At 38.8% G+C, this 17,933-nt stretch overlaps 1 protein-coding gene across 1 annotated transcript; it reads right to left on the bottom strand.

Annotated features, from left to right (window-relative positions):
* Positions 1 to 6,329: 6,329 nt before the first annotated feature.
* LOC145139071 (secreted RxLR effector protein 161-like) lies at positions 6,330 to 6,797 on the bottom strand. The gene has a single exon (XM_079073024.1). It carries the CDS (start codon positions 6,795 to 6,797, stop codon positions 6,330 to 6,332), a length of 468 nt encoding a protein of 155 aa, XP_078929150.1.
* Positions 6,798 to 17,933: the final 11,136 nt, after the last annotated feature.

Here is a 17,933-nt window from a genome sequence, read left to right as displayed (position 1 = left end):
AAACGTACCTAGTAATAGGCACAAAAGATAAGCATACAACAGATATAGAAAATGAGATAAAGAATAGAAACATACCAGCAACCACGTCCGGTGCTGCCTTGGCCTCCTCGGCCGTAAGCTGAAAGGCGTGCCCCGGAGCCTTCGGGGGCTCTGCCCTACCCTGTCTCCCATCGGTAATCCTCAGTGTAGCTGGCGCTGGAGCCTGCGCCGGCTTGGCCACCAGCTGTGGACAGTTGGTCTTCACGTGACCAACCTGATGACAATGATAGCATATCCTCATATCCGAGGCAGGGGAAGACTGACAGCAGTCCCTAGCAAAATTCCCCTCCTTGCCACACCTGTGGCACCCGCTACTAGCTCAACAAGCTCCAGTATGACCCTTGCCGCACTTTCCACAAGTGCGGCCCTGCTGACCCCCGGTCCTGGAATCAGCGGTCTTAGACCGCTTCGGCGCCGGCTGCGACTGCACCGGGGCCGACCGCTGCTCCCTCAACTGCAACTCGATCTCCAACTCACGCCGCCTAGCGGCCTCCTGTAAATCCAATAGAGTATCACATCGCTGTGTGGCAACAAACTGTCGAATATCAGTCTTGAGCATGCTCAGATAACGTGTCATTTGGGCCTGCTCAGACGCGAACTCAGGGCAGAACATCGCCCTCTTAGTGAACATGCGGGTGATCTCCGTCACCATCTCTCCATCCTGTCTCAGACTCAAAAATTCCTATGCTAAACGTTCCCGCTCGACCCGCGGAATGTAACGGGCGCGGAACATGTCCCAGAACTGCTCCCAAGTAACCATAGCTCTCTGCTCATCTGTGTATGACCCTGTCGTCAGTCTCCACCAGTACTGGCCCCGAGCCTCAGCATGTTCAGGGCGCACCTGACCTTCTGGTCAGTAGGACATGAACACGTGAAGAAACAACCCTCCACGTCGGATAACCACCTCATGGCTCGAATAGGGTCCTGTGTACCGTCAAATGTCGGGGGCTTCGTGTTATCGAAGTCCCGGTACTGGAAACCCCTACTGACTCTTCCCCCTGTCACGGATACAGCTGAAGTAGCTACTGCGGCAGCTGTCTCTGCAAGCGCCGCGTAGTGCTCATCAAAGTACTCAACCATGGCGGTCTTAATCGACCTGAACATCTCTGGCAGCTGTGCCCGGAACATAGCAGCCACCTCATCATGCAGAACCTCCCGAATCCTGGCATCCAACTCGTCCGTACCCATCTGTACCACCCGCTCAGGTGCTGTTGGCCCCTCCTGGCCTCCGTCCCCTGATCCTGATCCCGAACCGGATCCAGCCACAAAGCGCCTCGTCATCACCATTCTGAAACATAGCAAAAGGTATCAGATAATCCATATAAATAACTGGGAGTCAACTCCCTACTAATCCCTAGGGATTGTGACTTACTTGACACACATATGGGTCCTGTGCTTTCAGTAGTACGGGCACATACTACCTTCCACACCTACCCATATTTGCATCAAGCATCACCACAATGCCCTAACTGAATACACAACATGACGAGCGCTCAATCCTCACTCTTAGAGGAAATGCTAAATATCTCATAACTGGCCTCCCGGCCTCACACAACCCACCCCTCCATGGAACTTCCACCAACCCTGCAGTACTAGTGTATGCTAGTCATACATAACGCTGGACCCTATAGAATTTCGAATATCCAATCCTACCCTAAGCTCCCAATCAAACAAGAACAGAACATAAGGCCAAATCAAACATTCTCAGGCTATAAGATCTTAGTTATGTATAGTCGTGATGCATACACTAAGCATCTATAGTAATGATGTCAATCCCATAAAAAGATAACCCTAGGCTAGCAGGCATCATGTAATCACGCAATTCTATCATGCAATTCCTGAAGATCCCTAGCCTAGTACTAACATGCTGTTTTAACATATCACATATTCAAATAACTGCATGGTATTTTGGGGATACTTACTGGCTCCGGCTGATCGTACATCCTGCATCCTCATTCACTTATTTTGAAAATCATTTAGAAATTATGAAACCTTTCCTTGGTTTGAGACTGGATTCACACGCATGTTCCTCCAATTCACTCAAACCAAGGCTCTGATACCAACTTGTAACACCCAAAAATTCAAGCCAATTTAAACTTTTAAAAACATTTTAATCTGTTACGTCATTACATAAAGTGTTTTCAAAATACAGTTATCAGAGTATCCCAGTATCAAATCATAAAAGTCATAACAGCGAGAGGAGCGGTACGATCATGCCTTCGCCTTCCCGCGATCGCCAGAGGTACCTAAAACAACAACTGAAACTGTAATCCTGAAAGCTTAGTGAGCTATCCCCCAAAATACCAACCACATAATCATGTCATATAAACATATAACCAAACAACAAGAATAATGAGCCTTCAGCCTGACTGGACCGCCTCGCAGGCCTTCAGTCTATCTGGACCGCTCTCCGAGCCTTCGGCACGTCTGGACCACCTCGCAGTGCCTTCAGCCTATCCGGACCGCTCGTCGGGCCTTCGGTCTGACTATCATACCCTTTTGTGTTTTGTAGTCTATCCGGACCGCCCTGGGTATGTTGGCCTTCAGCACAAAGCAGGACCGCCTCAACCCAACACCCAAATCAAACAACATGTGCATATACATTCATAGGCTATCATAATAACAGACAAATCGATCTAACATACCAAATAGCATAGCAACGTCCTAAAACCAGGACACAGACCTACCCAGGTCATATCATAGCATAATCCTGTAACTAGGATATCGACCGAACCCGGTCACTAAGCGTAAGCATATCACCATCCTAACTAACAGGATGCGAAACAATGCACATATCATGTAATAATCCAAATACAAATCCATAAGGGCCGGCCTTGGTGCCTTAGACCCTGTTGATATAGTGAGGATAACTCACCTCGCAACTGACGTCCGAAACTAGAAAGCTCAACTCCCGGATCACCAACACGAACTCCACCACCTATAGTTACCATAAAACCCTTTTTCATAAATTTCCAAATTACTAGAATACCCTCAGAAGTCAACTGGTCAATTCTTGGTCAAAGTCAAAGTCCACAGTCAAAGTCAACAGTCCATGTTGACTCGACTCGTCGAGTGTAGTTTACCGACTCGTCGAGTCCTTCCTGAACTCGAGAAGTCGTGAAATCCTTGATTGGCTCGTCGAGTTCCCCTTTTTCTCGCAGAGTTCATACGTGTCCAAGAATTGGGAGAAACCCTAGCGACTCGCCGAGTCTTCGAACGACTCGCCGAGTCTTCGAACGACTCGCCGAGTTCAAGGCAATCTTCAACAGACTCGCCGAGTTTGTTCATCAACTCGACGAGTTCATGACCATCTTCATAAGACTCGCCGAGTTGACTATGCAACTCGCCGAGTCCTTGCAGACCTTCATCCATGCAGACACTTATTAAGTCATGCCAAGGTTCCAGATTACAGATCCAAGCTTCTAAGGCATGATTAACACGTAAAGTTGCAAACTTTACACACATGCAAGGCCCTAAAGGCTCTAAATGACCAATCTAAGCTTCTAATGGAACTTTACACCTTAGGAGAGTCTCATCCTTGCAAGAGCTGGAAACTTTATGGACTTAGGACTCAAAAGAGGTTTAGATCTGAAGTTTCAACTTCAAATCTAGCTCCCAAACCATAATCCCTTCATAAATAGCTAAAAAAACCCTAGTCTTCACCTATGAATGATTCTAGGAGAAAAGAGGTTAAGGTGATAGTTGGTTACCTCTAAAACGTGCCCAAGATGAAGTAGACTCTGGATCCACACAAAACCCTTGATGCTAGCCTCTTGATCTACAAGTTCCCTTCACAAAATCACTTCTCAAAGCTCCAAAACACTCTCCAAGCTCACACTCACGAAAATTAGGGTTTCTGGCTCTCAAGGGGTGATAGAGGACAGTGGGAGGCGCTAATGGTCCAATATATAGGGTGCAAAAACCCTGAGAATTAGGGTTTCCACTGCCAACTCCTACTCGTCGAGTCCCCCATGCCGACTCGACGAGTCACTCATTAATTGACGTGTCCTGGCCCGCTGCTACTCGACGAGTCATAGCGTCAACTTGTCGAGTAGACCTTAAAACATGAAATCTAAATGGAATAATAAGGATACCTGACGATTGGGATGTTACAATTCTCCCCCACTTAACTTAGACTTCGTCCTCGAAGTCTGCTGTAGCGAATAACTCCGGGTAATGCTCCCGCATCTCAGCCTCCGACTCTCATGTCCACTCGGATCCCCTCCGATGCTCCCATTGTATCTTCACCAACCGAATCTTATTGTATCTTCACCAACGGAATCTCATATCCGGCTTTACTTACAATCTGAAATACATTGCTTTTTATTATGTTGACATTTAATCTTATTTTTGTCGATATAATAAAAACTTTGAACATAACTACCGTGGTTTCAACGAGTTATAACCTAGTATCTAATTATACATCTTCTTATCTTCCCTAACCTATTTAAATACTCCCTAAATATAATGGCTCCTAGCAATTTGAATAAACATATTCTACCCAAAAAAAAATTATTACAAAAAGTTATATATTAAGAGGATATATTTTTTAAAATGCCAGACTCAGTTTTAGTTTTACTTTTAAGATATCTTTAAATTAAATAACGATATGATCAATTTTAAGATATCTTTAAATTAAATAACGATTGAATAACAATCAATTTCAGGAAACTAACTTCTTGTTTACATTAGGAAAAAACAACGATATGATCATATGAATAAACGCGTACCATCATCACTAAAGTGTCAATTAAAAGTTTGACTTATAATAAGTCAAACTCGCATTTCGTTGACCATCATCATCATGTATTTTCATTTCAACGGAAATTTTTTTGTTAAAAATTGTATAATTCGTCTCTAAAAAACATTTCATACGGACTATAACTTATAGTTTCATTTATTTGTTATTGTGTCCGTAAGTCAAGCAACGTTTGTATTTGGCCGTTAAATTATAGGAAACTTACGATTTGTTTTATTATGAAAAATATGATTTTTTTACCGATTTTGAATACATGTTAATCTGAATATTTATTATCAACTTAAATGATATTTAATGGTGTTGCGTTCTGATTTGCAAAGAGCTTTGTAACTATATATTATATATTTACAGATCCATATTGGAGTTAACATAATTACGACATTGATTATCAAATTAAGATATTTTGAATGAAAAATAGAAAAAAGGAATCAAGTTGTCCCAAATTAGCGGAAGGGAAATCTTAGTGTGTGTAGCAACGAGTCCATACTCATCTACTTGAATGACGGTAGTCCTAATAATATTACTATACGCATGTGTGTGTGTCATGATCGTGTGTGACGAGATCTCGTGGGTGGTTGAGTGAGAACTCGACCTACCTCTAACATATATGACATGGGAATTGGATCTTTTTTAGAAGCAAAAGTCTAGTTATGGTACTATGAACTAATCAAACTGCTTGACAAATCCATCTATCTAGGACCAGACTGCTTTGCTAACGTCGGCCATTAGCCAAGTTGTCCATGTAATAAAATTTGGAAACTGAAGCGCCAAATTCAAACCATGTCTTATTTGATGGAGGTTACTAGGTTTGAAATGGAAGTACATAAAGAGAAAGAATTATGACTTTCTGAGCAGGAGATGGCAAGAAATCACATCAAGTAGTTGTTAGACGAGGTTGAGAATCTGAAGAAGAAACATAAGTTACAATACATGTTTGTGATTGTATGTGTCATAAGTATTTTTTAGATCATAAAGGTTGTTCAGTAAAAATGGCGAAGTGTAGTTGAATAGTTTTGATTTGGGTTGGGATTGACTATATGAAGTCGACAATGATAAACTAAACACTGATATCTTTCTCACACAAATTGATAATCTATTCAGAAGGCCAAAGTGGCTTTTAAATACATTGAGAAAATAACGAAAAAAATAAGAAAATAGGAAATACTAAGTCAAACTAGAAGTAGCTAAAGACTGAGTAAACTACACGTGCCGAGACTAAGTAAGCCACACATGCACATCATGTTTATCCATCCAACTTTTATTCTTGAATTCTTTTATTTGTAGCAGCTAAAAACTCCAACAAACCTTCCTCCAAACTAGACATCAATGTCTTGTTTGTCTTCCAACGAGAAAATTCCAAGTCTTTCTCTTAGCTTCACAAAAACTTCTCGATGTAATGGCTTAGTGAAAATATCTGCAATTTATTCCTTAGAGTCAACATGTTTCAACTCAACTCTTCCATCTTCAACCAAATTACGAAGAAAATGAAACTTAACCCCAATGTGTTTGCATCTGCCATAGAAGACTGGGTTCATGAGAGCTTGATTGTTGAGGTGTTGTCACATTTGATCACTGTACAATTTTCTTGTTTCATTCCAAGCTCTTCAAGAATGCTTTGAGTCCATGAGACTGCAACTCCATCCCACAATACCAAATACCCGGATGTGCTTTTCCGGTCATTCCAGTCACCTGAAAAATCACTATTTGTAAACACCTCCATTTTGCCACTTCCTCCTCTTTTGTACCAAATGCCAAAGTCTAAAGTTCCTTGAAGGTATCTCAACACCCTCTTTGCAGCAACAAAGTGAATTTCATTCGGTTTAGACATGAACCGACTTATGTAGCTTACCACAAGTTGGATATCCGGTGGTGTGGTAGTGATGTACATCAAGCTTCCCACAATGCTCTTAAAAAGAGTTTCATTTACAGGTTCACCTTCTTCCACCTTTAACTTGCAGCCGCGAACAATTGGATTCACTACTACATTGCAGTTGAACATGTTGAAGCGGGTGAGGATTTCAATTACATATTTTTGCTATGAAACATGAATTCCAGTTGGAGTTTGAAGCACCTCTATTCCTAAGAAGTACCTTATCTTTCCAAAATATGTTATCTCAAATTCACCCTTCATGGAGCACTTAAAATATTCTAGCATTCTTTCATCATTTCCTGTGTACAACAAGTCATCAACATATATGTTTACAAACATCAACTTGCCATCTGATGATGTTTTGATGAACAGAATGTGTTCTGAGATGCTTCTTGTAAAACCTTCTTTAATGAAGTATGCTTCAATACGACTAAACCAAGCTCTAGGAGCATGTTTAAGTCCGTATAGGGCCTTTTGTAATTTATACACCTTATGATCATTGTCTTTAAGCATGTATCCCTGAGGTTGTTGCACGTACACATCTTCTTACAATGTTCCATGAAGAAAAGCGGACTTTACATCCATTTGATAAATGTTCCAACCCTTTTGAGCAGCTAGAGCTATCATCAGGCGAATCGTATCCATCCGAGCAACTGGAGCATATACTTTTACAGAATCGACTCCAAATTCTTAGCCATAACCTCTAGCAACCAATCTAGCCTTGTGTTTCTCCACTTCTCCCTTTTCATTAAGTTTGGTCTTAATAACCCACTTAACACCGATACATTTGGTTCCTTTTTGCAGATTCACCAACCGACAAGTCTGATTCTTTTCGATTGCTTGGATTTCAAGATCCATGGCCCTCTTCCACTTGTCATCTTTGACTGCATCTTCATAATAAATTGGATCTTGATGGATAAGATCAGTGATATTCAGCTCATCATCATATGAGTCTAACTCCAAATCATCACCTGCAAAATAGTCACTCAGGTAAGCGGGGCATCTTCTTACCCTTTGTTGTCTTCCTTCCCCAACTGTTGGACTGCTAGAACCGGAACGAGGGGTCATAGGCCTGGCGTCTTCATTATGCTTATCATGCTCAACTTCAATTTCTAGATGATCATTCACAAACTCGTAGTCATCATCAACAAAGTCATAGTCTCCCCACGTGATTTATTTTTCATCATCACCTTCTTTAGCTTGATTTCAGTTCCACGACTTATGCTCTTCAAAGATGACATCTTTGCTTACAATGACTTTTAGTGTTCGTGGATCGATCAACCGATATGCTTTGATTCCTCACTTATTCTTGTTAAGATAAAAAAAGAGCTTTTTTTTGGATTAGGTGTCTAAGCCCATAACTATAATTGGTATGTACTTGACCCGAGAGTAGCATGGTCCATTTCGGGTTGCATATCACCAGGACAATTTGATAGGATGGACTTTTGAGAAGAGGTTAGTTATGATTTATTAATATATTATAAGTTCTAATATATTAATATGAAATCATATGATTTAACTAGTATTGATCAAGAATTAATTTGGAATTAATTATGTGATCAAAAGAGACTAACTAAATTAATGGGAACTAATTATGGTAATTAGTGAAACATATGGATTGGGCTATTGATCCATGTTGGACTAAGTTTATGTAAGGATCCATAAAGAGTTAGCCTACATGAACCATGGATCATAACCTATGTGTATGGATTAGGGTTTACCCATGACCTTTGGAATCCTACACTTTATATATGTTTCTTATACCCTAAAATCGACTAGACATGTTCTTGGAGTTCCATAACCGATTTTGAGTGCATAGAACCTTTCTCTCGAGTTCTCTTTTGTCCAAGGTGTGTTATGAAACGTTTGAGGCATCACACTTGGGGTGCTAAGTTCTTAAAGGCCAAACTACAAGCTACAACAAAGAGGTAATTCTATAACTCACTTTTATGTTGTTTATATCAATTGTATGCTAGTTGTAGGCTTTATGCTTTGGAAACAATATTGCATGTATAATTAGAGAAAACATAGATACAAAGCATTTAAGGCTGTATGTGCACCATAGGATGTTGTAGTATACTAAAACCCAACAGTGGTATCAGAGTCATGGGTTGTTTTCTATTATATTTGATGCTTGGTTAATTTTTCAAAGCTGAAAAAATCGAATTTATGGCCTCTGACTGATGAACTAGCCGAGTCCACTGGCTGACTCGATGAGTCCACTCAGTATAAGGTTAACTCGGCGAGTCATGTTCATGTACTCGACGAGTTGGTGCTTCTGGTTGCAGAATTTCAAGTTTTTTGGCCTGTTTTGGTTAAGGATCATTACCACAAAATGTTTTAGTTCATAAAATTTGATTTTGTTGGTATGGTAATGATTATATTCATCCAATAGCAAGATAATTGTCAAAGTTTTAAAGTAATTGTTGGTTTATATGATAAACAAAGTTATTTACAAATTGTTTATTTGATATTATCTTGATTTATGAGTTTAGTTAGATCAATCTTGAATCATATGATAATTCTAGTTGTTGGAAATTGATGTAAATGAACTTTAATGACTTCCATAACTTGTCCTCAAGTTATAGAGCATGAAAAGTCTTTTCTTAAATGTTTTAATTAACTCCATAACTTGTCCTCAAGTTATAGAAAATCAAGAGTCTTTTCATAAAAACCAACATTAACTCATAAGTTATGGAAATGAAAAGTTTTGACAAGTTTCAAAACTTTCCCTCAAGTTTTGGAATTTGTAAAGTCTCACTTTTGAATACTTTAGTTCCAAACCCTAGAGTTTTAAAAGTTAAAATTCAACCCTTATACTATTATAATATTAAAAGTTTAATAATTATATATATATATATATATATATATATATATATATATATATATATATATATATATATATATATAAGACAAGTCAGTCTTACCGTTAGTAGGCCTCATTCACGAAGCCAGACTATAAGGGGGTATAAGGTTACTGCCTATAAAATGGCAGTTTAATGGGTGTCCACTCTCACCCACCGCTTTCTTGACTGGTGGAGGGTCGTTAGCCGAACGGGTAGGATAGGACATTAATTCTCATTAAAAGTATAATGAAAATACCAATTAACTAAACACTTAAAAATTCCTAATCTTAGTTACTTAGGAAAAATGTGAATTTTGTGCTAACCCATGATATTGCACTTTGCACCTTGTTAAGTCGTTAGTGGAGCGCGTGTGGTTAACCGGCACACTAATCTGGGACTGACAGTGTGTGGCAAAGGGGAGCTTGATGTTAATCATAGATCAATTGAATGTATGTGGTTAACCGACACGTTGGTTAGGTGATCTGTAACATTAAGAGTACCAAGCACATTTGCATGGTTATTCACACCTTGTTTGTGATCCTCGGTATCCCAGTCACAAACTTGAAGGGCATAATCGAGATTTAAACATGCCATTGAAAAGTTCAATGAATCTCAAAAGATCTAGGAATTTCAATTCATTTAAAACTTAATAATCAATTTCGTTTTTCATGGTAGAAATTGGTAAATCGTCATTTACCTACCTTCAAATAATTTGCAATTGGATTACAACATCACTCTTCCGAATTGTAAATTATTGTGTTGGGTCCTAGCCTTAATATTTCATTTGGGTGTTATATTAAGGACTTAAATCAACTAAACTTGAATTTCTCCCTTGTAGATGTCTACTTCTGACAACTATGGTCTTCCCGAATCCTTTCTTTATGAATATGATATTCCACACTATCATACTTCACTTCCTCCACCTCCTCCAATAATTATCCCTAACCCACATGTTCAAAGATTTGAAAAGTTCAAGGTCACTCAAGCCCTATTGGCTAGCAAACATCAAGATGGAAGGTCTGTGTGTGCACATGTCTTGGAGATGAAGTCACACATTGATAGGCTGGGAATGTTAGGAGTCGATGTCTCAAGGAAGCTGGCTGTTGACTTGGTTCTTCAGACATTCCCTAAGTCATATAGTGGGTTCTTTAAGGACTACTATATGGGAGATCACGGCATGACCCTTATTGATCTAACATATTTGCTTGTTGCTGCTGAATCAGCAATTATTTGGCGCACTGGTAAAGAAAATTTGATTGGAAGATCTACTCCCCAAACTTCCATGGACATTGACAATAGGAACATTGGAAGTCCAGAAAAGCTTTCTCTTCCCAATGGAAAGGGATCGGCCATGGTCAAGTCACTTGACCGAATGGTAAAGAGAAAGGCTAAGTTTGAGATAGTCACGTGTACCATTCCAAAAGAGTCTGTTTGTTTCTATTGCCAAGAGAAGGGGCATTGGTTGCGAAGCTGACATATTTACCTGAAAGATTGCAAGGATGGTAAAGTCAAAAGTTTGACTCTACTTTAGGTAAATTCCACTATCTAACTCTATTAAGTTCCTAATTGGAGATTCTTAATACATGATGTAATGTAATTACATTTTGATGTTTTGTAGAATCGAAGAAATGAAAGGAAACTTAAAGGAAGAGTAAGCTGTTTCTGATCGTGAAGAGATAAATTTCAATCGCATGATTCGATGATCAGAATTTTGAGCTGCTGCTTTAGAGTTATGATAGATTGCTTAGGAATAGATAACAACATAGTTTTCATATGTATTTGCATTGTAAGGATAAGCTTTCCGCAATTTTTATAAATAAAGAAAATTTTTGAAATTTATTTTATTTTAAGTTTCCTTACAATGGCATTTGTGAAAATTGTTGCTTATATGTTTCCATTGATAGCAATATTGGAAAAATGGATTTGATTCTTTCGTTTGTGGTAGTGTCATAATTTACCAAATAAGGAAAGATTCTCATCACCCAAGTTTTAGTTGGATAGAAACTTGGAATCATGCAAGTTGTATTGTGTGATGAATAAGAACCTTCATCTTTGGGAAATTAAGACTAATTCCTTGCTCACACGTATATGTGAGTCAAGTGAAGGACAAGGGGATCGGGTACACTTGGTTATGCGCTGATAAGGTCCACCACAACAAACGATAATATTATTCATTATGATTTACTAAATTTTAGTAAATATGGTTATGCTTACAAGATTAAGTGTAATTCTGAATCATTAGAAAACTTTCAATGTATGGCAGAACGAATAAGAAGAATCAAATTAGGCAGAAAGATAAAAGTTTCTCCAATCTGAGAAGAGGGAGAGTACTTTAGTATCGTGTTTTATGATCATCTTAGTGATGATGAAACCATATCACAATTGATCCTCTAAGGACATCTTAGTGCATGTGTATGGCTAAGAAGAGGAATCGTGAATGGTTGAAATGGTTAAATCAAGAAGATTAATCATACTACAAACCAGGTCTTAGATTCATACTCCGATTGTAATTTGAGTGACATAATCTTAAGAAAGGTTTATAACACTCATCAAATGTTGAGTAAAATGTTTCTTGCTCTTGTACATTTGAAATTGGTAAGTTGTGATGTTTTTGATAAGACAAAGACCAACTAAGACCAATTGTGTGAAGTGTTTGTCTTGATAAGAAACTGCACTAACTCTTGAGTATTTGTTTTGTCAAGTAATGTTCCTTGACAAAGTGAATCTTATATGTCAAGAGGTCAGTGGAAGTCTTAAGGATCTTGAATATCTTCAAGACTAATCAAGAGTAAACCTATTGTTAATCACTGGCACACGAATTGAGGTGTCACACCCCCAAACCTGAACGGCGGAAACGTTCGGGGGCGGAGGACGTCATGTACAGTATCATAACAAATGAATAGTAAAGAAAGTACACACCACCATAACATATATTTGAAAAGTTTACATGATTGTTGTATTACATGTTTCAAAAGTCAAATACAATATGATGTTACAAAAGATATTACTAACGCCAGAGCATTAGTCCCAAAAAGCAGTTGCTAACCTGGTTTAGCGATTTCCTAAGAATACAAGTCATTTCAAAGAAAAAGTGTCAACAATTAAGTTGGTGAGTTCATAAGTATATATTTGTATGCCATTTGAAAGTTTCGTGTTTGTTTTCCAGAAAATCCGATATTTTCTCATAAAAGGAGTTATGAATCTTTGTTTGTATAATAAGGATGTATTGGACCAGGAAAAACCTATATTTTCCTAAACATGAGGAGTAGTCTCAAATGTCCAAGACTATGATTTGTAAGTAAATATGTCATACTTAAAATAATGATGCATAGTTTTATTAGTAAACAAAACTATAAGAAGTTTGTAATTTGGCGCAGGAAAAACCTATATTTTCCTAAACATGAGGAGTAGTCTCAAATGTCCAAGACTATGATTTGTAAGTAAATATGTCATACTTAAAATAATGATGCATAGTTTTATTAGTAAACAAAACTATAAGAAGTTTGTAATTTGGCGTAAAAGTAATTGTAATATTACTTTTCCCACAAAAACATAAATACCATAATAATTGTCTATCCTGTGAGTTTTCATAACCGTACTATGATGGGTTTGCCTGCGGCGACGTTCTTCAGGCGTCGAAGCGATATGATATTTGTCACCCCGCGGACTGTAGCTAACAGTCAGGGCTCGGGATCATCAGTCCCGTATAGATCTATACACACGTATCACGTTCTCACAACAGAGACTCTGGTTATAAAACAGGGCTTTCTAGTGGTACCTTGACAGGTATGGTGAAGACGATTGACTCACATATTCTCAATTAAGTCACGTATTTGGAAAGATATATGAATGATTTCTGAAATGATTACCCTTTCTACAGTGTTAACAAAGGCATAATAATGAGTTGCATTTTCTTATATAAACATGATGTTATAGTTGAAATGGTTACTCTTGGTATGATGTAATATGCAGATATATAAATAAAACATATTTATATTTATAAAACATATTGTACCCCATGAGGGTAAAGTTGCGATGCATGATGTTTTGCATGATAATAATTTCATAAGATAGTTAAAACAACAGTATGAAAAGTATAGCAAAAGATTTGTGTTTCACACGAGTTTAACCGTGTGTTTACTTGTATTCCCCCCCCCCCTTAAAAGCGTTTAAAAGCATTTAAAAAGCATTTAAAAACTTAGTGATAGGGGTATGAACTCACCTGATGGATTGAAGAAAGTGAGACGAAAACCGAGCAGAACTTTGACAGGAGAAAGCGGATTTCTCGGGATTCTCGGGAATCTCGGGAGTGTAAAACCTTCCTTCAGAACTTGGATGTGAAGACCGGGGCTTAGGGGGGTTAAAATAGGGCTTAGAGAGAGTATCGGGAATGGGAGAGTAAGAGATGAGCAACCAAACTCGGCTGACCCTCGATTTCTATTTATAGGGTGAATTTTCTGAGTTCACCTCGTGAGTTTCTAAAATTCACCTCGTGAACTGGCTCACCTCGTAAGTTTCTAATATTCACCTCGTGAGCTCGATACGTCATTGCGTTCGTCATGGCCACTTTCCCTGGAAGACGTCCATCATCTGTTCACCTCGTGAATTTCTAAAATTCACCTCGTGAACTGACACAGCCTTGGGGTTTGCGCCCCGAACTTCAGAAATTCATATCTCTCGCATATGAGCTCCGATTTGGACGTTATTTATATGCACGCGTAGGTGAGATTATGCTCTACAACTTTCATTTAGACTTCATCGGCTAATTTTGACTTTATTTTTAATATTATATTTTTAACAGGCCGGGACAGGAAAAGTCCGTTAAAAATCCATAACTTCTTTATCTGATGTCCGTTTTCGTCAGACTTCTTACCGTTGTAATATCATTGATGAGATCTTCGATTCTCGTTTAGGTCATGTTGGCAAAAAGTAGCTCGATCTCTATTTCGAGTTTTTAGCTGTCTACTGCTACGTCCGAAACTTCGAAAAATCCTAACTTTCTCATACGAAGTCAGATTTGGACGTTCTTTTCACGTACGTTTACGGTTTAATGAAATCTATAACTTTCATTTAGATACCTAAGGCTGAAAAGTATTTTATTGAAATTTCGTATGTACGCTTAACAGTGTTTTGCCGGTTTTGTTGCGCATTTTCGATTGGTCATAACTTCTTCGTTATAACTCGGATTTTTGTGTTCTTTATATTTTTGGAAACCTTGTTACGATATCTACCACCTAGTATACTCAAAATGAGCTTTTTGAACATTTCATTTTTGACGTTATTCCTATTATATTAAGATAGGTTACCAAACTCGACTTTGGATCGTTACATTGATTCGAATTATCGGGTTGTTACATCATCCCCCCGTTAGAGGGAATTTCGTCCCGAAATTATTTACAAGGTAAGTGTCTATGGACTAGGGAAGAGATGCGGGAACTTTGTTGCATCTGATCTTCTCGCTCCCAAGTGAATTTAGGTCCCCGCTTAGCATTCCAGCGAACCTTCACTATTGGTATGCGACTTTGCTTTGTTCGACAGGTTCTTCCACAAAGTTAAGATTTTCGTTCAACTCAATTTCCTCGAGTGGAATTACAAGGGTTTCATCAGATAGACACTTCTTTAGATTAGACACGTGAAACACAGGATATACGTTGTTAAGTTCGAGTGGTAGTTGGAGTCTATAAGCTACTGGACCAATCCTCACAGTAACTTCGATGGGTCCAATGTAACTTGGGTTTAGTTTTTCATGCTTCCCAAAGCGTATCATGCCCTTCCAGGGTGAGACCTTTAGTAAGGCGCGGTCACCAACCTGAAATTCCAAGGGTTTTCGTCTTTTGTTGGCGTAGCTCTTTTGTCTATCTCTTGAGGCTTTCAGTTGTTCACGGATTTGGACAATCTTTTCAGTTGTCTCTCTAATGATTTCCGAGCCAGTGAGAGTGCTATCAGGGACTAGGCCTCTCGCCAACTGCGTGTCACCCACTTCCGCCCAGCACAGAGGTGATCTGCACTTGTGGCCATAGAGGGCTTCAAATAGGAACAGTCGTGATGCTAGTGTGATAACTGTTGTTATACGAGAATTTCAACTAACGGTAAGTGGATGTCCCATGCTTTACCGAAGTCTATTACACAAGCTCGTAACATTTCTTCTAGGGTTTGGATAGTTCTCTCACTCTGTCCGTCAGTTTGTGGGTGATAGGCTGTACTCATATCTAGCCTAGTTCCCAAGGGTTTTTGCAGTGATTGCTAGAATCGTGATGTGAATCGGCTATCTCCGTCCGAGATAATAGATATCGGCACTCCATGAATTCACACGATTTCATGGATATATGTCCTTGTCAGTGTTTCCATCTTATCGGTCTCCTTGATTGGTAAGAAGTGGACAGACTTGGTTAACCTGTCGACGGTTAAAGCAAAAGGTCTTTCCATAGCATATGGAGCTGGTATAGTGAGGACCAAGCCAATCCATTTCTAATAGCTACTTGGGAACTTCTTATCGTAATGTGCGTTACATCGATTGTTTAGAGTGATGGCATCTTCTATGTATGTGTCTTTAGCGCCTTCTGTTTTATTCTTGTTATTACTGTTGCGAATATTTGTACCACTTTTATAGCTAGTATAGGTAGTAGGACTACTTTGCTAAATACTGGTGGAATATCGCAATATGATCCCTACAAAGTCCCTCTACCCTCGTTTAGTGTAAACAAATCGTATATAGTTAAGATTGAGACGATAGTTGACTGAGCAGCTCTGCCCTAAGTCCAAAATCAACCAATAAACAGGAAGTAAAGTGGAATTACTTACTCTAAGTCTGCAAAATATTAATAATTTATGACCCTAATGTTATACTAAGCCATCCTAGCTCACCCGTATGGATCCTAAGTTTTTATACGACTGATGTGTTAATTTATGATTTTGATTTAATTGACTAAAACTTTTATGAAAATTTGATGCTTAATTATTGTTATTTGGAAAAGGTACCAAAATTCAAGTAGGTTCTCTGTCGTTTCCTTATGACTCGTCGTTAAACTCCTCTTGTTCCTCCATCATTCCTCTCTGTCGGGCAATCTCTCTTAAAGTGCCCCTTTTTACCGCATAAATAGCATACTGGATCTACTACAACATTGGGGATCGGAGCCCTACAGTGATCGTTGGTGTGCCCTTTCTTCTTGCACCTATCACAATACATCTCTCGACAGGCTCCGTAATGATGGTAGTTGCACCTTTTGCATTGTGGGAGGTTTCCTAAATATGGTGTTGTCGATGTTGAGGGATTAGGGCCAGTGGGGGTAGGGATTGCTACCTCTTGTTGCCTTTTGATAGGCCCTTGAGTCAAACTGCTCCCCTTTTCGTTCCAAAACTTTCGTTTCATGTTTTTAGGTTTGTGGGTTGGAGTATTCTTGTAGGTAGACACACGTTGGTTTCCTCGGTTGTTACTAAGATTTGAATTGTCGACACCATTTCCATTTTTACTAGCGTTACTTGCATTGTGATGTGCCATGATGACTGTCACGACGGCTGTGGCCGCAGCTTGAAAAGTAGCTGAGTCTATATGCAGGAGTGGTGTTTCGTTGCTTGGTTGGTTATTTCCATGTGAAGACATGATTCTGCTACATGATGTGAAACGAGTTGGTTAGATAACTATGATCGTTGTTAGCTGGATTCTATATTTATAATTTCCCCATCCTGTTATTCGGTTTCTAATGTTTCGACTTACATCCCTATGATGTATTTATGAATGAGGGTTGAAATAGGTATCGTATTTACATTAAGTTTTAGCAAATTTGGGTATAGATGTTGAAATCTTAGGTCGATCTAGTTTCATGGGTTTTGGAAGAGGGTATCCCTCTTACTATTTTTAGTTATGAAGAAGGATGTCATACACCTATCTCATAGCGCGAGTAATATAATTACCAACTCACTAGGTAATATTAATTATTAATTATTCGTTTAACGCATTAGGTCCTCTACCACTTTGCATGCTTCACGAGTGGTTCCCTCTGTTCTCTATCCTATTTTTAGTGGAAATGATTTGTTATCTCCTGGTATCTTTATAGGGTGTCCCTCTCAGGTGTGTTGAATCTTTGTCATTGTTTTGATTGCCCTAGTTGAGGTTGTAGAGATTTGATATCCTATGGTAACTGTCTCTTTCTCTAAAGGGTGTAGGTGATAGGAAAATTGGGCTTATCGAAGGATTTGGTTTGTTTGGTTAGCGAGACGGCATTTTCCCGCTATAAGGTTAAAGATGAAATGGTGGAAAGACTTCAACAAAGTTTCCAAGTTCAATAACATTGAACTTCCATAGATTAGGTCAACAAGGATAGTGTAGTGAGTTGCTAAAACAGTTTATGACATGAATTGTTTACATAGCCAAAGCATGGATTGATAGTGATGATCTTTAAAGGAAACAAGAAGTCTGTCA

Source organism: Lactuca virosa, chromosome 9 (genome assembly GCF_052849685.1).
Source record: "Lactuca virosa cultivar CGN04683 chromosome 9, Lactuca_virosa_CGN04683_v6, whole genome shotgun sequence".
In the NCBI taxonomy this organism is placed as follows: domain Eukaryota; kingdom Viridiplantae; phylum Streptophyta; class Magnoliopsida; order Asterales; family Asteraceae; genus Lactuca; species Lactuca virosa.
This window is presented reverse-complemented; position numbering and strand designations above follow the sequence as displayed.

What these genes read in the sequence shown, in the direction of transcription:
- LOC145139071 (XM_079073024.1), bottom strand. Translation starts at nt 6,797, where the DNA reads ATGTTCAACTGCAATGTAGTAGTGAATCCAATTGTTCGCGGCTGCAAG.